Source organism: Myotis lucifugus, unplaced genomic scaffold, assembly GCF_000147115.1.
Source record: "Myotis lucifugus unplaced genomic scaffold, Myoluc2.0 scaffold_32, whole genome shotgun sequence".
NCBI classification, from domain to species: Eukaryota; Metazoa; Chordata; class Mammalia; order Chiroptera; family Vespertilionidae; genus Myotis; species Myotis lucifugus.
In genome coordinates, this window is record NW_005871080.1 from 1,178,549 (window position 1) to 1,202,730 (window position 24,182).

Below are 24,182 nucleotides of genomic sequence, written 5' to 3' on the forward strand. Positions count from 1 at the left end.
CAGTAAGAAGCTGTAGATATCCGGGCAAGAAATAATGGTGATCTGAAAGTGGGATAGAGACAACTAGTAACCGAAGTGGTTTGAGTTGAAATTTTTGAGACAATAGCATAGACCAATTGTTACTTGAAAGGCTGAGATTAATTATTAGGTTTAATCATTCTAACAAAACAATTTAAAGAGAAGGACCTACTGGAAACTGATAATACAGCAATTGTAGAACTAAAGCAGTAATACCAGGGTGAATCATTCCTTAAACTTACCCATTTCACTGCTCCTTGCAATAGTATGAATACGTAATAGTAGGTTCTACCAAAATTTTAGTCACTTAGGTTTATATTTGATACCAAAATGAGAAATCACATAGTCCTGCATAGACATTCATCGCCTCTTACACTTTATGTCTAGTTCTACTATTTTAGAATAGTAAATAAAATTATAGTATAGAAAGCACAATAGGAAGTAGAAGGAGTCCCAAGATCCATTGGTATAATTTGAAGAAAAATTCAACCAAACTTACTCTACTAATCTATTTGCAGATAATAAAGATTTGGTTGGACCACTAATCACTATTTTGGTCATTAAGTAGTTTTTAAAAGCCATAAAATTAGAATTCTCTTCTTAAATTTTTAATTTTCAAATCATTATAGACTCACAGAAGTACATGGAGTCCAGTAAATCCTTCATCCAGCTTCTCTTAAGGGTGACAGCTTATGTAACTCTAGTATAATATTTCAAAGCAGGAAATTTACATTGGTATACCACTCACTGGTAATAGACTAAAGACCTTATTCAACTTTATCAGTTTTCACCTGAACTCATTTTTGTGTCTGTGTCTCTGTGCTATGATCCCATGTATAGATTTGTGTGACTACTACCACAATAAAGATACAGAACTGTCCCATTATAAGAAAATCCCTCTTGTCATACCCACTCCTCAACCCTGTCCCTATCTCCTAGCTGCCATAATTCTGTTCTTAATTCTAAATGTTTTGTTGTTTTAAGAATGTGATATCAATGGAATCGTACAAAATGTAATTGGCCTTTTTTTTTCTTAGTAAGCATAATGCCCTTGAGAGCAATACTGCACATAGCAATAGTTATTGTTTTGTTTTTTTCTCACCCATATTCTCCTGTATGTACGGATATTTCAGTTTCTATAACCCTACTGGCTTGTTGAAGGACATATGTATTATTTCCAGTTTTTTGAGGTATTACAAGATAACTTGTTATAGACATTAGTATTATAGACTTTTTGTTTGAACATGAGTTTTCCTTTCTCAGATAAATACCCAAGAGTACAATTGCTGTGTAGCATGGTGAGTGTATGTTTAACTTTTAAGAAACTGCCAGAAGAAAACTTTGCAGGGTAGCTGTACCATTTCACATTCTCACCAGTAGTTGTATGAGAAATCCAGTTTTTCTTTATGCTCACTGACATTTAGTCTCTCTCTCTCTCTCTCTCTCTCTGTCTGTCTTTCTCTTATTTTGGCTGTTGTAATAGGTGTGTATTAATATCTCATTGGGTTTTAATTTACACTTTCCTAATGGCTCATGATGTGGAACATCTATTCATATGTTTATTTGCCGTACATTTATCCTCTTTGGTGAAATGTTTATTTATGTCTTGTTCATTTTTCTAATTAAATTGTTTATTTTGAGGTTTTTTTTTAATTAAATCTTTATTGTTCAGATTATTACAGTTGTTCCTCTTCCCGCCCCCCATAGCTCCCCTCCACCCGGTTCCCACCCCACCCTCTGCCCTTACTCCCCCCCAATGTCCTCATCCATAGGTGTACGATTTTTGTCCAGTCTCTTCCCGCATCCCGCACACCTCCCCCCCCAGAATAGTCAGTCCACTCCCTTTCTATGCCCCTGATTTTATTATAATCCCTCCAACAGTTTATTCTGTTTATCAGATTATTTATTCACTTGATTTTTAGATTCACTTGTTGATAGATATGTATTTGTTGTTCATAATTTGTATCTGTACCTTCTTCTTCTTCCTCTTCTTAAACGATACCTTTCAGCATTTCATATAATACTGGTTTGGTGGTGATGAACTCCTTTAGCTTTTCCTTATCTGTGAAGCTCTTTATCTGACCTTCAATTCTGAATGTTAGCTTTGCTGGATAAAGTAATCTTGGTTGTAGGTTCCTGGTATTCATCACTTTGAATATTTCTTGCCACTCCCTTCTGGCCTGCCAAGTTTCTGTTGAGAAATCAGCTGACAGTCGTATGGGTACTCCCTTGTAGGTAACTGACTGTCTTTCTCTTGCTGCTTTTAAGATTCTCTCTTTGTCTTTTGCTCTTGGCATTTTAATTATGATGTGTCTTGGTGTGGTCCTCTTTGGATTCCTTTTGTTTGGGGTTCTCTGCACTTCCTGGACTTGTAAGTCTATTTCTTTCACCAGGTAGGGGAAGTTTTCTGTCATATTTTTTCAAATAGGTTTTCAGTATATTGCTCTCTCTTTTCTTCTGGCACCCCTATAATTCTGATGTTGGTACGCTTGAAGTTGTCCCAGAGGCTCCTTACACTATCTTCATATTTTTGGATTCTTTTTTCTTTTTGCTTTTCTGTTTGGGTGATTTTTGCTTCTTCGTATTTCAGATCTTTGACTTGATTCTTGCAATCCTCTAGTCTGGTGTTGTATCTCTGTATATTATTCTTTTTTTTTTTTTTAAATATATTTTATTGATTTTTTACAGAGAGGAAGGGAGAGAGATAGAGAGCTAGAAACATCGATGAGAGAGAAACATCGATCAGCTGCCTCCTGCACATCTCCCACTGGGGATGTGCCCACAACCCAGGTACATGCCCTTGACCGGAATCGAACCTGGGACCCTTCAGTCCGCAGGCCGACGCTCCATCCACTGAGCCAAACCGGTTTCGGCTGTATATTATTCTTTATTTCAGTCAGTGTATGCTTAATTTCTAGTTGGTCCTTTATCACAACATCGAGGGTCTCACTAGATTTCTTGAGTGTCTCACTAAGTTTATCGGCGGTTTCTAGAAAATTCTTGAAAAACCTTAAAAGTGTGGTTTTAAACTCTATATCCAGCAGTTTGCTTTCCTCCATTTCTGTCATTTGTGTCCTGTTTCTTTGTCCCCGCATTTTTTATGCTTCCTTGTGTTGATAAAGTGGTTTTCTGTGCTAAGTGTCCTCTGGGGCCCAGTGGTTCAGCCTCCCCAATTACCTGAGGAGGACACTCTTGGTGCTCCCCCTTGTGGTCTTTGTGCACAGTCTTGTTGTAGTTAAGCCTTGATTGTTGTAGATAACACTGGAGGGATTGCCCTCCAGGCCAATTGGCTGTGAGAATCAGTTGTGTCTGCAGTGGGAGAACTTCTGTCCTGGAGCTCTAGGGAAGTGCTAATCTAGCCTCTGCCTGAGGCTATCCAGCAAACACCTCCGTGCAAGGCTTGGGCGGGGCGGGTCCCAGGGGATCAACAGGGCGGGCGAAGTGAGCAGTTATGGCTGCTCTCAGTCCTGCTTTCAGAGGCCCCGCTTCTCAGTGTCCCAGCAATTGCTGCAAGCCCCTCGGAGAGAAAGCTTCCCTCACGTTCCAACCGATGCCAGACAGTCCCGCTTCTCCCGTATGAATCTTGGTCCCCAGAGACTCGCCCCGGAACTGGAGCTCAGAGCCTGAGACTCCTTCCCGATTGAAAAAGAAAACCTCGCTCTCAGCCGCCAGCCCTCTCCGCATGCACCTCCGCACCTTAGTATTTTACTTCCGCACCGCACCTCCTCTGAGTCTCGGTATGCTTTTCTCTTTCCTTCTAGTTGTAGAATTTCCACTCAGCCAGCCCTCCTGTGGTTCTGGGTGATGTCCGTTCCGTCTTTTAGTTGTATTTTTGAAGTGGTTGTGCGAGGCAGCAAACTCCGGTGTTTACCTATGCCGCCATCTTGGTTTCTCCTAGTTGTAGTTTGTTTTTTGTTGTTGTTTCTTTTAAAATATATTTTATTGATTTTTTACAGAGAGGAAGGGAGAGGGATAGAGAGTTAGAAACATCGATGAGAGAGAAACATCGATCAGCTGCCTCCTGCACACTCCCCACTGGGGATGTGCCCGCAACCAAGGTACATGCCCTTGACCGGAATTGAACCTGGGACCCTTGAGTCAGCAGGCCGATGCTCTATCCACTGAGCCAAACCGGTTAGGGCTCCTAGTTGTAGTTTTGAAGTGGTTGTGCGAGGCAGCAATTTCTGGTGTCTACCTATGCCGCCATGTTGGTTTCTCTCTATTTTGAGTTTTGAGTATTTTTTATATGTACATTCTTTGTTAAATACATAGCTTATAAATATTTTCTCTAGTTTGAAACTTGTCTTTTCATTTGTAAAATTAAAATTAGCTTTTAAATTATTCTTTGTTAGAGAGTAGAGATTTTACTATTACTTGGAGAGACAAGATGTGTTAGAACTTCTATCTTTTGACTAAGACTTATTTACAGTCAAAATTTGCACAGGTTAGGCACTAAAAGAGTGCATGTGTTTCTTTCATGGATGATCCCCAAAAGAAGAAAAATGCCTGCTTTTAATAATGCCTTACCAGTCATATCTGATGCAAGAGGAAGGCTTAAATACCTGCCCTGCAATCTCAGACATTTTACTTAGCTTTTCTGAGTAGTGAATTTGTAATCCATAAAATAGGGGGGAGGGGTATGTTTTTTAATTCCAAAAATACTGTGAAATAGCTAATATAGCTCTAAAAAATAAAGCATATTACCAAAGCTTTCTTCCGCTTTTTAAATTATTAGTCTTCCTTATCATTTAAGGGACAGTTGTTTCAGGATTTGAACCTAGTCTTCTATAATTTCAAATGTCATCATTTAAACCCTTTTCAGAGAACCAGAGTGAGGATATTATTTCATGTTGCTAATCTTAAAGGGTTATTGTAGTAATAGTTATTTTATTGTGTTATTTTGAGGATTAAATGATTTAATAAATGCAAAGCACTTGGAACAGTTCCTGTTATATACTAGCAAGTAAACCCTGCTTAAGCTATTATTACCTGACTAGTAAAGTACTGCTATAGGAAATCAATGCTAAGAAAGTGAGATCTTTCAGCCTAGGTGTTTATCAATGAGTATGTTGCCCTCAAGGAGAATTTTATGTTATTTTTCAGTAGAATATACATTTTTCATTTCAGTTATAATTGCCAAAATGCTTGGAATTTTTAAATATCTTCAATTTGGGTACTCTGACAATTAAATAGACAGTTTTACTTAATATAGTTTGATTATGGATAAAGAGAAATAGAGGTATTTATGGATGTTTACAGAAGAGGCATTTTATTTATCTACTCTCTAATGACTAAGACTGATCAAGAAAGCAAAGGCTTTGGGAAAGATGATTCTGTGGGATGGATGTGGGGAGAAATGGCAATAGGTTCAGCTAAGAATTGAAAGTTTGAGAAATGCGATCATTTTTTCATGTTTTAAAATATGTGTTTAATTTGATTCTCTAATGGTAAATTCTTAAATACTTTAAGCCAATAGTCTTTATTATATTCATGCTTAAATATTTTTTTTTTGTTTTTAAGGACTTCAGTTTGTAGAAATGAGCAGTCGTAAATCAAAGAGTAACAATTTAATACATACAGAGTACCTTTCACAGGTTAGTATATATTTTCATTAACTTCAAATTCTATTACTTTGCAAAGGTCCTCAGAGAAATAGTTATCTTATTCCCATTCTAAGAGGCAGAATGCCATATGCTTCTATTTAATTTTATCCTTTTTAAGTCTTTGGGTAGTTGGGATTCTAACTTTACATGTCTTCGTAAGTGTGGTTCTTTTTTTTTGTTTTTTAAATATATTTTATTGATTTTTTACAGAGAGGAAGGGAGAGAGAGAGAGAGTTAGAAACATCGATGAGAGAGAAACATCGATCAGCTGCCTCCTGCACATCTCCCACTGGGGATGTGCCCGCAACCAAGGTACATGCCTTTGACCGGAATCGAACCTGGGACCTTTCAGTCCCCAGGCAGACACGCTATCCACTGAGCCAAACTGGTTTCGGCCCTAAGTGTGGTTCTGATTTCAATTTAGTTTAACATTATCTTCCAAGTTGTATACTTCCTTGGCTAAATGTATTCCTGTGGTTTTTTCATTTCTTTTGAAGCTGTAATAAATAAAGTAGTTTTATTTTTATTTGTTCATTGCTAATATATCTAAATGCAATTGATTTTTATATATTAATCTTATATACTGCAACTTTGCTGAACTCATTTATTAGTTCTAATAGTTTATTAGTTTATTCCCAAAGATTATCTGTATACTAGGTCATGACATCTACAAATAGAAATAGTTTTACTCCTTCCTTTTCAAACTGGATGCCTTTCATTCCTTTTTCTTATCTAATTGCTCTGGCTAAACGTTCAGTGCAATATTGAATAAAGGTGGCAAGAGGAGACAATCTTGTTTTGTTTTTGATATTGGAGAAATGCATTCAGCCTTTAACTGTGGAACATTATATTAGCTGTAGGTTTTTGTAGATGCCCTTTATCACATCAAGGAATTTCACTTATATTCCTAGAATATTTATCATGAACATTTAAGATAGTTGCATACTGTATTTCAAATGCTAAGTATATAGCTATACATATCTCTATTAAGGAATCTAGGAGGGAATGGGCATGGTATTTCTACCCTGACATTTCTTTTTACCTGGCTTGATCATCAGAACTACATTATTTTTTAAATTAAAACTAAATGGTATTGGCATCCCTTTATAAAACCTTGTTCTTATTTTTGAAGGTAAATGTTTAATTCTGTTCCAAAAAAATTTTTTTAACAAGTATAATTTACATGTCTTCATAAAGGGCACAAGTTCATGTACAGCTTCATTAATTTCTTTAAATCCTGACCCAAGGATATGTTTTTCATTAATTTGAGAGAGAGAGACAGAGAGACATCAGCATGAAAGAGAAACTTCAATCGGGTGTACCGCTCCCCTCCAAACATGTCCCAATCAGGGATTGAACCTGCCACACCAACCAGGGCCAGCTTCATTAATGTCTGTACATACATACACTTGTGTAACCTCTACCTGATATCACTTTGGGATTTTTAAACCTCCAACTACTTACTACAGCTTCTCTTCACTTTATCCCTGTCATATTTTATACATAGTTGTTCCCTCTCTAATAGACTCTAATGAAGAAAGAAAAGGTCTGAGGTTTGTCTTTTAATTTCTAGTGATATTATCTAGGTAGAGGAATAAACATTATGATTTGTTGAGTCTCCATATATGCTCATTTAAATGTTTTACAGGTATCAGCTATTACCTGTCCAATACCTATGCTGTGTTAGAGATAACTGCCTTATTTAATCTGAAAAGTGTTACTGTCTCCATTTTAAAAATTTTTTAAAATTAAGATTTAGAAAGGACTAACTTTAAAATGCTTTTCTGGCACCAATTTTCTTATTCTTTTCACTTCCTCTATAATGAAAAGTATTTATTTTATTCCCAGTGAATAATTTGCTTTGTTTATACTCTAGTGCATGTAAAGAGAACTCATGTGTCTCTTTGATACATGAAGGATCAGTCCCACACTCTCAATTTGGGAAAAATAAATAATCTTGGAGGCTTCTTGTTTCTGTTGATGGAGCCAAATCTGAAGCTTCCTAAAGTTTGTGTTCCTGGGTGTACCTCTGCATTAGCAGTAGATCCTGAAAAGAAATGGCTTTAATGGCCCATCTTTTCTTTTTATTTTTATCTATCTTCTTCTATATAAATAAAAATGTAAATGTTTGTTTGTTCAAAATCTTAAATCTCCGAAAGTTCTTCACCGATTGCTTTGAAATTTTGACACAACGTTACATTCGAATATGCGTGTGTTTTTATATACCTATTACTATCTGTATCTGGCCACGCGTTGCTGTGGCTCAGTCTGGTTAAATGGAAAAGAAAGAAAAGAGAAAGCACACATTTTGACACTGATCTGCTGTTTCTCGTTGACGTCTTTCAGCCACTCTCAGCCTGTCGCGTTCATTCTGTTGAGAACGAAGCAGATCTGAAGCTGCAGAACGCGATCGCCATGCTCGCCACCGTGCATACTCAAGTCTGGCTGCACGTTGCTCTGCTGCTTCCTCCGCACGTTTTTGAGCCATTCTTTGTCTGTTTCGCTCGTTCGCTGATGCCCGTTCTTCCTCAGTTTGATTTGCAATTACTCGTCGCACTGCTTCTGCTCCGCGAGTACGACGACCTAAGTTTGATCTTCTGCGAGGCATTATTTTGATGAACTAAAGCAGATCGATTGCACTGAGAAAGAAGAAAGTTCTAACAAAAACATATAAAATTGCAAAACATTAAGAAAGGAAAAAACACAAACTAAAAAACAAAGAAAAAACAAAAAAAATAAAAAATACTAACGAAATATTTCAATTCAAACGCAGATCAATCAACACAGCTCAATTCCATCGCCAATTGCACTGAAAAATAAGAAAAACAGTTAAAAAATCGAAATGAAAAAAAATAAACTATACTCACGAAATGAACGCTGTGGTAAACGACACAGCTCAATTCCAACGCAATGTCACACGGAATAATTAAATCAAAATGAAAATAAATCGAAATCTATGTAAATTCAATTTAACAATGCAATTGGAAACATTGAAATGGAATCGTAAAATTGGAAATTTGGAAATCGTAAATGGATCGTAAATCAGAAGCATTGAAATGGAATCGTAAAATATTTAGTATAGCTTGTGTTGCTTTTACGTCCAACAGATGGCGCTATTTTTCAAAAAAAAGCATGTTTTTACCTGTCACAGGTGTGACATCTATATAATAGGTATATAAAAACACGCGTATTCGAATGCAACGTTGTGTCAAAATTTCAAAGCAATCGGTGAAGAACTTTCGGAGATTTGAGATTTTGAACAAACGAACATTTACATTTTTATTTATATAGAAGATATAGATGTCACACCTGTGACAGGTAAAAACATGCTTTTTTTAAAAAACAGCACCATATGTTGGATGTAAAAGCAACACAAGCTATACTAAATATTTTACGATTCCATTTCAATGTTTCTGATTTACGATCCATTTACGATTTCCAATTTCACGATTCTATTTCAATGTTTCCGATTGCATTGTTAAATTGAATTTTCATAGATTTCGATTTATTTTCATTTTGATTTAATTATTCCGTGTGACATTGCATTGGAATTGAGCTGTGTCATTTACCACAGCGTTCATTTCATGAGTATAGTTTATTTTTTTTATTTTTTCATTGTTTTTCATTTCGATTTTTTAACTGTTTTTCTTATTTTTCAGTGCAATTGGCGATGGAATTGAGCTGTGTCGATTGATCTGCGTTTGAATTGAAATATTTCGTTAGTATTTTTTATTTTTTTTGTTTTTTCTTTGTTTTTTAGTTTGTGTTTTTTCCTTTCTTAATGTTTTGCAATTTTATATGTTTTTGTTAGAACTTTCTTTCTCAGTGCAATCGATCTGCTTTAGTTCATCAAAATAATGCCTCGCAGAAGATCAAACTTAGGTCGTCGTACTCGCGGAGCAGAAGCAGTGCGACGAGTAATTGCAAATCAAACTGAGGAAGAACGGGCATCAGCGAACGAGCGAAACAGACAAAGAATGGCTCAAAAACGTGCGGAGGAAGCAGCAGAGCAACGTGCAGCCAGACTTGAGTATGCACGGTGGCGAGCACGGCAAGCACGGCGAGCACAGAGATCGCGTTCTGCAATTTCAGATCTGCTTCGTTCTCAACAGAATGAACGCGACAGGCTGAGAGTGGCTGAAAGACGTCAACGAGAAACAGCAGATCCGCGTCAAAATGTGCGCTTTCTCTTTTCTTTCTTTTCCATTTAACCAGACTGAGCCACAGCAACACGTGGCTGGGTACAGCTAATTTTTAAATATATTCGTATTGATTTCAGAGAGGAAGGGAGAAGGAGAGAGAGATAGAAACATCAATGATGATAGAGAATCATTCATTGATTGACTGCCTCCTGCACCACCCCCCCCCCCCACTGGGGACTGAGCCCGCAACCCAGGCATGTGCCCTTGACCAGAATCGAACCCAAGACCTTTCAGTGTGCAGGCTGATGCTCTATCCACTGAGCCAAGCCAGCTAGGGCAATAGCCTATGTTCTTAAAAATGTGCTAGATTTTCTGACATTTTTTACAACCAAGGCTGTGCCCTTTATTTTATGATGACCTCAAAATTTAGCTCTTTATAAGAATTTTTTTCTTTATTTCAATGATTTTTTTTATTTTATAGCCTACATGAATGTGATTTCTTCCATATAATTGAGCATTTTCTTATATGCTGTTAATACTTTTATGCAGGTTCTTGAATGTGTCATTTCTGCACAGTATATCTGCAATTTTTTTTTTTTAGGCATGGGTCATGCTCTTTTAGTAATCTTGTGCTCTGCATCTAATAAGTACTAAATAACTACAGGGACTTTTAAACTTCTTTAATTCTCTCAGAATACTGACCTTTATGGCAGGTATAGATTGGTAGGGCTTGAGCTAAGGCAATTTAAATGTGTTGGTCTCTAGAGATAGAGGAGTGATATATGAGTATTATGAGATTAGGTTACATTATTAGATTATCACCTGTCAGTTTTTTAGCTGACATGTTATTCTCGGTAAAGTATACATTCATTCACATGCATTAAAACAGTCCTCAAATTCTGATGTAACTAAAGTAAGTAATTCTCTCTTGTTGAAACCTACACAACTAAATTCTCATCTTTTCTCTGGGATTTAAGATAAAAAGAACTATTGAATTTATAACTCATGAAAATGGTGCCAGAGCTCTTGAAGAAAAGTTATTTAGGGAGGGTTGAATTGATTCATTAATACCTAATTCTGACTCCTATAAGTGTATATTCTCATTTATTTTGATTGCATGTATAATATTTTTTTATACTTTATTTTCATCAGGTACAAAGAATTTTACGTGAAAGATTTTGTTATCAGAGTTCACATAGTAACCTATTTGGACTACAAGTACAATATAAGTAAGTTTGGCTATTCCCTTGTATGTTATGAGTATACTTACAGATGCCCTGTAGGTTTTGCAGATATTACCATATACAAATTTTATCTTAAGCATTGCTAATGAACCTTTTGCTTTGGGTATAGAAACATTGAGTATCATGAAGCAAGAGAGATATAAGTATTTCCATAATAAGAAAGCCTTTAACTTTTAGTCTTACGTTGTTTTTGTTATCTGGTATTGTAGAGATAATTTTGCTCTTCTTATACCTAAGACTTGGCAGCCAGTTGTAAAGTGAAAGGGCCTAAGAGCTGCCACTGTTGTCACTTACCCCATACTAGCATAAAGACCAAGATATTTCAGACTTGATTTCTTCTTGTGGTTTCCAGAGAATCAGTATTAGCCAACAATCTGTTTCTGTGTAGGACTATATAGAGTATAAGTCAAGTGCCCAGAGGGAAAGAAAAAAGGAATACCTGTTTTCTATGCATATTCAAATTTAGCTTTAAAAAATAATACCTAACAATTATTCTAGCTTTTTAAATTTGGGCCTGTTTATATAATTTCAGACACTTAATTGAGCTGCTAAAAAGAACTGCTATCCATGGAGAAAGTAACTCTGTTCTCATTATTGGACCCCGAGGATCAGGAAAGACCATGGTAAAGCTATTTATTTCTGGTGTTTGCTTTGGTAGGCTTGTGACTATTCCTGTAGACAACGCTGAAATGTATTTCATTATTTTGTTAACATTTTGCTTTTTTTCCTTAAATCATTGAAAACATGAAAATCCTTATAAAGTTGGGGCGATATGTTTGAGTTGAGCTATCTTTTTTGCCTTGTTTTTCCCCACAGTGACAAGTTTCAGTTGATGTTTGTTTAATCATGATCTTCTGTCCTTGAAGAATTAGTGATTCCCAGTGGAAAAAGCAAACTAGCATTTATTGGACATGTACCTTGTGCCTTTTATCTTTGCTTTATCATTTATTGTTTACACTAACCTAGTAAGATAGGTTTTGTCTCTATTTGTGGATTAGGTAACTGTCACCAATGCATTCTTTTTTTTCTCGTTATTTTATTGTTTAACCCTAACATAAACAATTTTTTCATATGTCCATTCACATTTTCTAGATTTGTCTTCTACTTTCCCTCGTAATCATATTTGCTTAGTCGTCTCATTTTCTCTTTTCACATTCTTTATACAGAATATGAAACCAATTATGTCTGTCACACTGAAAGTATTACCAAACTATTTAATTTTAAATAGGTGGGCTGTGTAAAATCTATTTAAACAGTGTTCTCTAAGAAATGGAAATTAGTACTTTTGGATTTTACTGTTCTCCATTACCAGTATTGTTTGAAAGATATAAATTGGGAATATAGATCTATGGAAGGAAGTGGTGCCTAGAAGAAAGGTTAATCAGAAGTACTAGGCAACTGTCACTGACAACCACCACAGCTAACTTGTTTTTAGTTCATGTGATTTCCCCTATCTGGTTGCTTGTAGAGTTTCTTTATATTAGCAATGTTAAAATTTCACAAGTTATATCTAAATATTGATCATAAAATTTATATTCTTCAAATCCTCTTATTGTGAATTTAGATCTTTTCTCCTATAAAAGATCCTCTCCCTGCTCCCCCCATTTTTATTATTATACTAGAATTTTCATGCACTGGATGGGGGTCCCTCAGCCCGGCCTGCCCCCTATCACAGTCCAGGAGCCCTCAGGGGTGGGAGGCGACCCGGTGATCAGGGGAAGGTGATGCCCCATCACACCTCTGCTGCTGCCACTGCCAGCAGCGCAAGCCTCAGCCGGCCCTGGTTACCTGAGCCTTGGGCAGCCCTGGGCCTCTGGGCAGCTGCCATCCGAGGCTTGCCTGCACCTCGGGCCAACCCTGGGCGGCTGGGGGGTTGAGGGGACTGGGGGAATCTGGAGGCTGGGGGGCTGAGGGGATTGGGGGACATCTGTTGGCTGTGGGTGCCACCATCTTCGAGGGCAGGGCAGTCAATTAGCATCTTTGCAATGGTGTGAGGGTCAATTAGCATATTTCATCTTTATTAGATAGGATCTGGAAGACACATCATTATAGTAATGTTTGAAGAACATTTTTAGATAAAACTTTAATTTTCAAGAAGCTTCATAGTAATACTCATATAATACTCATATCAATACAGAAGAAAATGAGATTTAGGAAGTCAGTGCATTAGGTCTATCCCATCATAAACTGTGCATCTTGAAACTAAATGGCACTACAACAGGAAAGTTGAATATCAGTAATTTGTACATCAATGTCAAGCCTAAAAGTATAACTTGAGTGGCTGATTGAATTTGTTCTGAACTTCACCTTGGAAGTTTGTCTCTATAGGCATGGGGAAAGTTCAGAAATAGAGCTAAACACTTATAAAAATGTATAACTAAATACAAATTTTAACTATAGCCCATTTCATTAGAAAATGGGCTAAAAAATATATATATTTTTTACCAGAAAAATTAAGCAGATACTACAAAGTTCCCATATTATTCTCCCCTACTCCTACCCCATACACACAATTTCCCCTACTGTTAACACCTTGACTTAGCATGGTACATTATAATCAATGAATTGATATTGATACATTATCATTAAAGTCCATAGTTTACATTAAGGTTCACTCTTTGTGTTGTACAATGTAATGGGTTTTAACAAATACATAATGTAATATATCCACCATTTAAGTGTCATACAAAATAACTTCACCATTCTAAAAAATCCCCTGTATTTATTCTCTCACCCCCAACCCCTCTCAATGACTGATGTTTCACTGTTTCCATACTTTTGTCTTTTTCAGAATGTCATATAGTTGGGATCATACAGTATAGAACCTTTTCATATTGTCTTCTTGCACTTAACAATAAGCATTTAAGGTTCCTCCATGATATTTCATGGCTTGGCAGGTCATTTCTTTTAATTGCTGAATAATATTCCATTACATAAATGTACCACTGTTTATTTACCTATTGAAGGACATCTTGTTTGGTTCTGATTTTTAGCAATTTGAATAAAGTTATTCTAAACACTTGTGTACAAGATTTTATGTGAATGTAAGTCTGCAACTTAATTGGGTAAATACTTAGGAGCACCAATTGTTGCATCATATGGTAATACTATGTTTAGCTTTGTGAGAAGTTGACAAACTGTCTTCCAAAATAGTTATACCATTTTGCTTCTTACTAGCATTGAATGAGAGTTTCTTCTGCTATGTGTCTTCACAAGCATTTGGTATTGTCAGTTTTTAAAATTTTAGCCATTCCAGTAGATACACAGTGCTATCTCATTGCTTTTCTTGTTATAGTTCTTTATTGGTGTATGATATTGAGCATCTTTTAATGTGCTTATCTTTTTTTAAAAATATATTTTATTGATTTTTTACAGAGAGGAAGGGAGAGGGATAGAGAGTTAGAAACATCAATGGGAGAGAAACATCGATCAGCTGCCTCCTGCATACCTCCTACAGGGGATGTGTCCGCAACCAAGATACATGCCCTTGACCGGAATCGAACCTGGGACCCTTCAGAACCTGGGACCCGCTCTATCCACTGAGCCAAACCAGTTAGGGCAATGTGCTTATCTTTTATCTGTATATCTTTGGTGAGATACTTTATGATCATTTTAAATTGGGTTCTTATTGATGTTTTAAGAGTCATTTGTGTATTTTGGATATATCAGATATATGTTTTGCAAATATTTTCTCCCAATCTGTCCTTTACCCTTTGAATTCTATTAACAATGATTTTGGAAGGGAAGTTTTTAATTTAAAAGAAGTCCAACTTGTCAGCTATTTTTTTCATGGATTGTGATTTTGGTGTTGCATCTAAAACTCCATCACCAAAACTCAGGCTCTCTAGGTTCTCTCCTATTTTATTTTCTAGAAGTTTTATAGTTCTTTGCATTTACATTTACATCTGTGATTCATTACAAGTTAATGTTTGTGAAAAGTGTAAAGTCAGTGTCTAGATTCATTTTTTTTTTTTGCATATGAATATCCAATTCTAACACCATTTATTGAAAAGACTATCTTTTCTTTATTGGATTACCTTTATCTCTTTATGAAAGATCAGTTGACTGTATTTGTATGTTCTTTTTCTGGGCTCTCTATTTTGTTTCCGTTATCTGTTTGTTCTTGCACTGGCATCACGCTGTCTTGATTACTGTAGCTTTATAGTTAGCCTTGAAGTTCCATAGTGTCAGTCTTTCAATTTTTTGCTTCTTCAATATTGTTTTGGCTATCCTGGGTACTTTGCATTTCCATATTAACTTCAGAATCAATTAACTACAAAATACTGGGAACTTTTGTGTTCAATTGTGGGATTTTGTGTTGAATCTGTATATCACATTGAGATGATTTGGTTTAACTATATTGAATCTTCACATTCATGAACATGGAATATTTTTTCCATTTATTTATGTATGTATGTATGTATGTATGTCTTTCACCAGAATTTGTGGTTTTCCTCATGCAGAATTTATACATATTTTGTTAGATTTATATCTAAGCATTTAAATGTTTTAGTGTTAGTGTGAATAGTATTATGTTTTTAATTTCATGTTCCAAGGGTTCATTGCTGATATGTGGTGAAACAAATGCCATGTGTGTATTACTTGTATCTTCCAACCTTGCTATAATTGATTATCAATTCCAGGAATTTATCGATTCTTTGGGATTTTCTACATAAACAGTCATGTCATCTGCAAACAAAAAAGTTTTATTTCTTGTCTATTTCTATCCATGCCTTTTATATCCTTTTTTTGTCTCATTGCATTAGTTATTCACAGGCTCTGTTTAAGTATTGATCATAAAATTAACTGATATTATACAAACTTTCTTAATATGAATTAGGTCTTCACTAAATAATAATTTAATTTTTGATATTTCTTCTGTTTCATTCTTTTTGTCCTTTCTTAGAATTATTCAGTTATTAAACTTTTGTCTAGCTCCTTGTCCTGAAACTTCTGAGTCTGCTGTTTTGTGTTTATCTGGGTCTGGCTTAAATAGCTTGAAACATTTTTTTCTATATATGTTTTCAGTACTAATTAATCTTTATCGTCAACCTGCCTTTCCTTTTCTTTCATGTTACATCTTTTTTTTTTAATGAATTCCTATGTCAACTTTTTCTGCTTACTCGGGTTTAAAGAAGGACATGGCCATTACAGCATAGTATTTATCAGTTAATAAAATGGATAGACTATTCTTGGCATAATGACAGTTTATCCAGTTGTTGTTATTTCTTAAACTAGAGCCCTCTTCTGGTACTCTGAAGTCATTTATTTAATGTGACTTCACTGGAATATGGAAGAATCCCTTACTTGGTATTGTATTTTGGTATAATTTAATTTATGCTTGCTGCACTCCAATATTGAGAGGTCAAAGAGCTGAGGATCATTGTTTATCTGTGTCACTTTTGTAATTTGCTTTGCTTGGGACTATCCTAAGATATAAAATAGGTTATTCTTAGACAAGAACTCTCATTAATTAATTATGTAAATTAAAATTTAAAAATAAGATTCCAGCATATTTAATAACATTATGCTTTGCCTGTCTGAAATATAAAAATTTGAAATCTGCATTTGATTAAGGGGTTAGAGAGTGGTGGTTAAGGGGGCCTAATAGATGGTGAAGGAAGATAATTTGACTCTGGGTGGTGGGAAAAATAATATACAGTTGATTGATAAATATCATAGATAATGTGGCTTGTTGTACTTCAAACATTTCGATCCAAATGACAGATTGGACCCTGGAAAATACTCTTTTTTATAAAAATAAATTACTGTAAACAGAAACTTAATAGATGGTTAAATAGGATGTTTCTTCTGATTGATGTTTCTTCTACTTGCATATTGCTGAATGTTGTGTTTATTAAAGTATTTAGAAATAGTAATTTTAGTAAGCATAAAAATCCCTAGATGCTGGCAGATCTAAGCAAACTCTCCTAGTAGATTTGTAAAATTAGTTTTCAGGTACAAAAAATGTGGAAACAGGGTAGCCATATTGGTTATGCTGGTTGGTGTAACATTAATAACCAACTAGCTTTTTAATATATTATATAGTTTAAAATATTTGAAAAGGTGACATTATATCCATGAGAAAACTGACTGAAATTATACAATTGGTTATCTAGCTAATTACATACTAAATTTTAGCAGTATTCAGATTGGAACAAAAATTATATGAAGACATACTTGCTAATACATTTAAATTATTGTTTTAGAACACACTCACCCCATTAAAAAGGCTGTGAGTTGATCTAGGCAAATCATGACAGCTTAATGCCTAAAGTAAAATCTGGAAAGAGTGTCCTATAAACCTGTTATAACTCTCTCTATGCATATGTAGAATGAAGGTACTATTATTAACCTTATTTCATTTGGTCAAGAAATTGAAATGCTTTTCAACAATTCAGCAGACATAAAATAATTTAAATCATTAAATCAGAGCTTGAGATATATAAATGGTATATAAATAAAATATCAAAAGGTGGGGGCAAGAACATAGCAGATTACTAAAAAAATATGGCGAAAGTCATATTTTGAGAGCCCAAGTTTATGTCCTCTGGGGACAAACTCTTGTAGTATGGAAAGACTTGACCCAAAGGCAGAGAAGCACCACCTCTTCTTCTGACAGTTCTTCATAAAGAATTTCACATCTCAACCAGGCCTTAATGCATATAACAATTGATATTTCCATATTGTCCCTTGTAAAGAGGACCTGGACTGCCTTTGTTCTGAGGTAGAATTCCATCTGCTTTAAAAACGGTACAGATAAATAAGGAATAGCTGTTATGTTGGATATCCTGTTGTGCAACCTAGTAATTTAAAATGAGGGTATTTGTTTCTTCCTATTGCACAAAGATGCTATAGTGACAGATAGAGGATAGGCTATTGTAAAAACAAATAGTATTTTGTTTTTCAAAATAGTTTACCAGTCATCCCAGTGACTTTTTTGAATAATTCCTTTTGTTCTCACTAAATTTTGATGCCATCTTAATTAATTTTTTTCTATATGCTGTGAGTGGTAAGATGTCACAATTTAAAAAGTATAATAAAATGTAAGTATGTGGATTAGAAACCTGTAATTATAAAAATGTGCAGCTTTATAACTGAACAGTTTAAGGTAGTATAATAATTTCTGTGCATATTTTAGTAGTAATCTATATATGTAAAAACCTAAGCAACCAGCTGACCAGCCAGTAGCTATGATGTGCTCTGACCACCAGAGGGCAGACGTTCAACGCAGTTGTGGAAACCACAGGCATGGAAACATAGAACAGACTGATGAATCTCAGAGGGAAGGGGGGAGTAAGGGAAGAGATTAACCAAAGATCTTATATGCATACTAGAGGCCCAGTGCATGGATTCATGTACCGGTGGGGTCCCTCAGCCTGGCCTGCGGGGATCGGGCTAAAACCAGCTCTCCGACATCCCCCGAGGGCCCTGGATTGTGAGAGGGCGCAGACCAGGCTGAGGGACCCCACTGGTGCACGAATCCAAGTACTGGGCCTCTAGTTATTATAAATATATTAGTAGTAGGAATAATTTTTTCATTGTAAGCACTAAGTTTCTGTAATAAGGACTTTCTCTGTATACCTAGCAACTAACAGAGGGAACTAAAGAATCTGCAATTGTATTTGTTAATTTAAAGTGGCAATCTGTTTATATCATTTCCACTATTCATAGTTTAAAAAATAAGGGCTTATTAACTTTTAGCTATCATTAACTATTTTGTAAACTTTTTAATATTGTTTAGCTAATAAACCATGCTTTGAAAGAATTAATGGAGGTAGAAGACGTGAGTGAAAATGTATTACAAGTTCACCTAAATGGTAAGTGTGTCATTATTTTGCCACTGGAACTAATATAAATCATGTGCGCTTTTTATATTATGAAACTAAATCCACTTGTATGTTTTAAATTTAGATTCATGATTATATTTTTAAAACTAGATTTATGTCTAATAACTCTTAGCACACCATAAACAATATTTTTAGAAACTAAAACAATAAATAAAGGATGCACATAAAGACTTTCGGTTTTGTTGTGTGTTTTTTTCAATAACCCTAACTCCAGAGAAGATTGTTCTTTGATTCTACTAGATGTCTTCATTACTCAGTTGTAATATGAAATATAAACTCACAGTCTGTGACTTTTTTCTTTCTAGTTAAATTTAAAAATCATTAAAAATTATTTGATTGGAAAATAACCTCAAATACATATTTCATTTTAATTAAATGCTTTTAAATGGGCTTTGTTTTAGGACTGCTGCAGATCAATGATAAAATAGCTCTAAAGGAAATCACAAGGCAGTTAAATCTGGAAAACGTAGTTGGAGATAAAGTTTTTGTACGTATAACTTCTATTCTTTTATTAAATAGTCATCAAAATAAAGTCTGTATTGTTATAGCTTTATATTTTTGTAATAAAAATGTATTAAGTACTAGGGTGCATTTATTTATCAAAACCAGGTTTACGTAGATACTGAGTTTGTTTCTTTATTTGTAAGATAAATATTCTGATTCTCTGTCTTTGGAGATAAATTAATGTTTTTAAAAATACTATACTCTAGCAGTCTATTTCTAGTCGTCTGAGACTTGGGTATCATGGGAGTGGTGGAAAATGTGCTGAATTTTACACTACAGAAAAGGTGGATTTTAGTCTTGCTTTACAGCCTGGTGAGAATGATTAATGAATCCCCCTGAATTTCAGGTCCTCCTCTGTTAAATAGGCATTATCTTAAACTTACTGCACTAATTTATTTGGCAGACAAAAGAAAGCATTAAACATAATTTATGTTTTAAGAAAAGATACTTGATGGTAATACACTATACATATGCCAGTTATCTCGTACTATTTAAATGTTTTCAGATACTTGCCCATATCTCATTATTGTAATAGCTTGGAATCTAGGACAATGAATGTCATAACTTAAAAGAAACTGATTAGAAATGTTTTGAAACTTGAAAATTTTTTTGCCTATCACTTGATTTATAGGGCTCAAGGGAAGAATGATTAACTTAATTTTCAACTTCTTTAATTTTCATGATGAAATGACTTATCCTCATACTACCTATGCATTTGAAGTGGGTTATATATGTTCCAAGTTCATTTTCTGGTCTCTGGTAATCATGCAGTGCTGTCACTCTCCGATGCAGCTTCACAGCCATGGTTGTGAAAGCCTCCTGGCATGTAGTGATTCATTCTTTTGTAATTATCTGTAAAATCTTGATCCCAATCACATGTTACCCTTTCACTGTCTGCAGGTCTCTGAAGTGGAAGTTCAGAATGCCCCTTCTATTAATGTTCTATCTTCTGTTAGAATTTAATGTTGAAAATAGTCTGCTACTTGGTCAAGGAGACTTACTGTTATAGAGGCCCTGTTTTGCTTTTAGTTTCCTGTTGATGTAAGATTGGTGTTTCCAACTTGCATATTGGATTCATACGAAATAATAAAAAGGCATCGTTGTTTATCATCCTAGTCATCACTTTTGGTACCATAATTATCACATAGAGATATTATTAATTTAACTTCTACATTGTATTCATTAGTCAGTCATCTGAGGCTCAGAGAGCATAAAAAGCTTGCCTAAAGTCGTAAAATAACAAAGGCTGGGCATTAAGAACCTGAGTCACTTATCTCAATCCAGAGCTTTTCTGTTCTGATATCCTTACAGCAAATTTGTATATTCTTATACGTATATATATACATGTATATTTATATAAGTACATATATGTACATATGTATTGTATAGGTATATATTTAATGTATGTATAATATGTACATATGTATTTGTACAGGTGTATATCTAATGTCATGTACAACATTCTTTTAAAAAATATCCGGAAGAGAAGCAACCTTTGAGTAACATTGACCACTGATTTCCTAACAAATTGTCTCTGAGCCTTTGTTTATGTTATGGTAACTACCTCTAGTCCTGCTTACCTTGGAATAGTGTTGACGTGGCAGTTTGCAATCATCACAAAATATATGGAAACTCTTAAAAACTTACGCTATTTTATATCAGTTCTCTCATTAGGAAACAAATAAATGTGTTTCCTCTCTCTTCTACATCTCAAATTTAAAGTTGGCTATTTCTTTAAATTAAAAAATCTGAAATATAGTAATGATTTTAATGAAAAAATATTTTAATAGGGCCTTTATCCACAAGCTGTAACATCTGGATAATACATTTGCAACTCTAAATTTTTATCTGGAATATTTAAGTTGTATGTAAAAATGTTTTAGTTGTGGTTTAGTTAGCCAAATTTGATATGATAGTACATATTGTGTAATATGCTCTTGAATAGAGATTCACTATTATAGTATCTAATATTTGAGGCAAATTTCTTCTCCCTTTTACTTTTGGATCTCATTTAAATTCATTTTTTAGTGGTAGAAATTAATTTGTGACTTTCAAGAGCCTGATGTTTTTGACGATACAAAGTGCAATGGATTTCTAATTCTCTGACTATATTTATAATATAGCAACTCTTAATAGCCCCAACCTGGTGGGTCTGTTGGTTGGCGCGTCATCCCGTAAGCCAAAAAGTTTGTGGGGCGAGTACAAGAGACAAGTGATCAATGTTTCTCACATCAATGTGTCTCTCTCACATCACTGTTTCTATCTAAAAATCTAAAATCAATGTACATATCCTCAGATGAGGATAAAAAAAAACTCCCTTTAAATAACATTAACAGTTTTATGTATTTTATCAAGAAAATATAAAATTTTGAACACTATGTAGTAATGTCACTTTCAGAGCTATGCCATCTCTGCTTTTATATTTAAGTTTTAGATTGTAAGCATAGATATATTCAACTGAGAATCTGGCCAATGACTCTGATCCTATATAATAAAGCCTAATATGCTAAGTGTCCAGTCGACTGGTCTGCCACTCAACCAATCAAAGCATAATATGCTAATGATATGCTAAGTCTGCTCAACCTCTCCTATGATGTGCACCGACCATCAGGGGGCAGACAGTCTACTGGTCGGCCAGTTGCTATAACGTGCACTGACCACCAGGGGGCAGACGCTCCAACCGGTAGGTTAGCTTGCTGCTGGGGTCCGGCCTATCAGGACTGAGCAAGAGGGACTGGACATGCCCTGGAGCCCTCCCACGGTTCCTCCCCAGCTGGCCAACCTCCTGCGTCTCTCCCTGGCTCGATCGATCATGCACCAGTGGGGTTCCACGGCCTGGCCTGCACCCTTTCACAATCCGGGACCCCTCGGGGAATGTGGGAGAGCCAGTTTCAGCCTCATCCCACAAGTCAGGCCAAGGGACCCCACTGGTGCACGAATTTGTGCACCGGGCCTCTAGTTTACTATGAAAAATGAGTATCTATATAATGTCTAAGAATTAGATACAGGGTGTGTCTACATAATGTTTAAGGGCCAGATAACCTTTCTGTTTTTTTATTTAATAAACTTCTAGTCATGGTATTTGTTTGTTTGTTTTTTGTTTTTGTTACTCAGGGAAGCTTTGCCGAAAACCTTTCATTTATTCTGGAAGCTTTAAAGAAAGGTAAATATTAACATATTTAACAGTATCAAACATATTTGTTTAGCTGTAGTTTCCCCTGATTATAAAGATAATAACATGATTTAACAAAAAAATTAGTAAAGAAATATTAAAAAAGAAAATAATAGTCACTATATTCCCACACTATTATAGTGATTATCCCAATTTAACTTTGGTTTTATGTCTTTATTCACCTGCAGTATATCATTGATATAAGTAGTTAAGTAATTTTCATAAGAATACATTTATTTTCCATATTGTGTAGTCTACATCTTTTCATTTACAAACAGTATGTTGTGAGCATTTTTCCATGTCGGTAAAAAATGCTGCATTATCATTTTTATGGTTCTTATATATTTCATTTTATAAATATAAATTAACTGTAATTAAAAATATACATTATAACTTATTAACCACCAGTTATGGGCTTTTATTTTTAATTTTGTAATTATGAAGAAATTCATAGATAGTCATCCAGATATTTCCTGGGGAAAATTTCAGTGAGTAGAATTCTGGATTAAAAGGTACAACAATTAAACTACCTTAGAAGGCCCATTTTCTAAATATATTTCAAGAATACCTTTTTCTTAACAATTTCAAAAACAAGTATTTATTTTTATATTTGTCTAATAGAAAAATTATTAGTTTAATTTGCTTAATTTTGGTAATGATGATCATTTTCTGTTTTTATTGACCATTGACATTTCCTGATTCATGTGTTTCCTATGGTTCTGTCTTATTTTGATGTTTAGCTTGTTTGTTTGTTTATGGGGATTCTTGCACTTAAAAACAACACTTAATGTTTCTCTTCTCTTAAATTTGGGTTGGATTATCTGCTGAACAGAGTTTTAGAATTTTTACATAGTCAAAATTTTTTCTCTCCAGGTTTAAAAATACTCAATTATTTTTTCATCAAATAGTTGTAATTAATAATTTGCCTAGAATTTATTTTGGTGAGGTGTAAAGTGGAGCTTTAACCTTGAATAAACCACTTTTCCCCATTAATATGTAATGCTGTTTTACCAATACTAAATTTCTAATAATGTAGGCCTGTTTCTAGACTTCTGAGCAGTCCCTGTGGTTTTTATGCCATTTAGGTTAGTGTTAAATGTTTTATTACCTGTTGGAGTGAGTGTCCCCTTATCAGATTTTCTTGTTACTTGTTTATGCAAATATAAAGCCCTAAACCTTAAAGTAGTAGTGATTCTTTTGCTAAAGCTGATTCTGTTGTGATGAGAACAATGAATTCACAGAGTCATGTTGAACTTTTCCCTGTTGAAATATTAAAGTTGTGGTTAGAAGGAATTATAGTGGTTCTGATTGAATTTCAGTCTAACCATTGTTTATAAAAATTATTTCTAAGGGAAGATATACTTTGCATTTCTAGCTAAATGAATCTTTTCTGAAATAATAGTTTTGAGCATAATGACTCTTTATATTTAATCTCAAAATGATTTGGTCTGTGTAGGTATTAAAAGTTCTTTGTAAATTTTCTGGTGCTAGAAGGACTCTGTTTACATAATTTTAAAAACAATAGTCTCCATTTATTTAAATCATTTTCATCAATAAACTACTAGTAACTAGACTGAAATACTTAAGGCTATCTTGTCCTATGAGTAATTTTGTTGAATAAATAAATTTATGTGCATTGTTAAATATCC

General features: G+C 34.6%; 1 protein-coding gene across 5 annotated transcripts in view; it reads left to right on the forward strand.

Annotated features, from left to right (window-relative positions):
• Positions 1-24,182, forward strand: part of ORC4 (origin recognition complex subunit 4) — a 65,558-nt gene that overhangs the window by 24,031 nt on the left and 17,345 nt on the right. For 2 of the 5 annotated variants that reach the window (XM_023752423.1, XM_023752426.1), the window contains exons 1-8: positions 5,539-5,612; positions 9,281-9,339; positions 9,433-9,799; positions 10,916-10,992; positions 11,540-11,630; positions 18,752-18,827; positions 19,259-19,344; positions 22,476-22,524. In XM_023752423.1, coding sequence (XP_023608191.1) covers positions 9,479-9,799; positions 10,916-10,992; positions 11,540-11,630; positions 18,752-18,827; positions 19,259-19,344; positions 22,476-22,524 — 700 coding nt within the window. In that variant the 5' untranslated portion in view covers positions 5,539-5,612; positions 9,281-9,339; positions 9,433-9,478. Of the gene's footprint in view, positions 1-5,538; positions 5,613-9,280; positions 9,340-9,432; positions 9,800-10,915; positions 10,993-11,539; positions 11,631-18,751; positions 18,828-19,258; positions 19,345-22,475; positions 22,525-24,182 lie in introns of those variants that run through there. The other 3 variants (XM_023752425.1, XM_014454158.2, XM_023752424.1) reach the window with 2 other exon arrangements.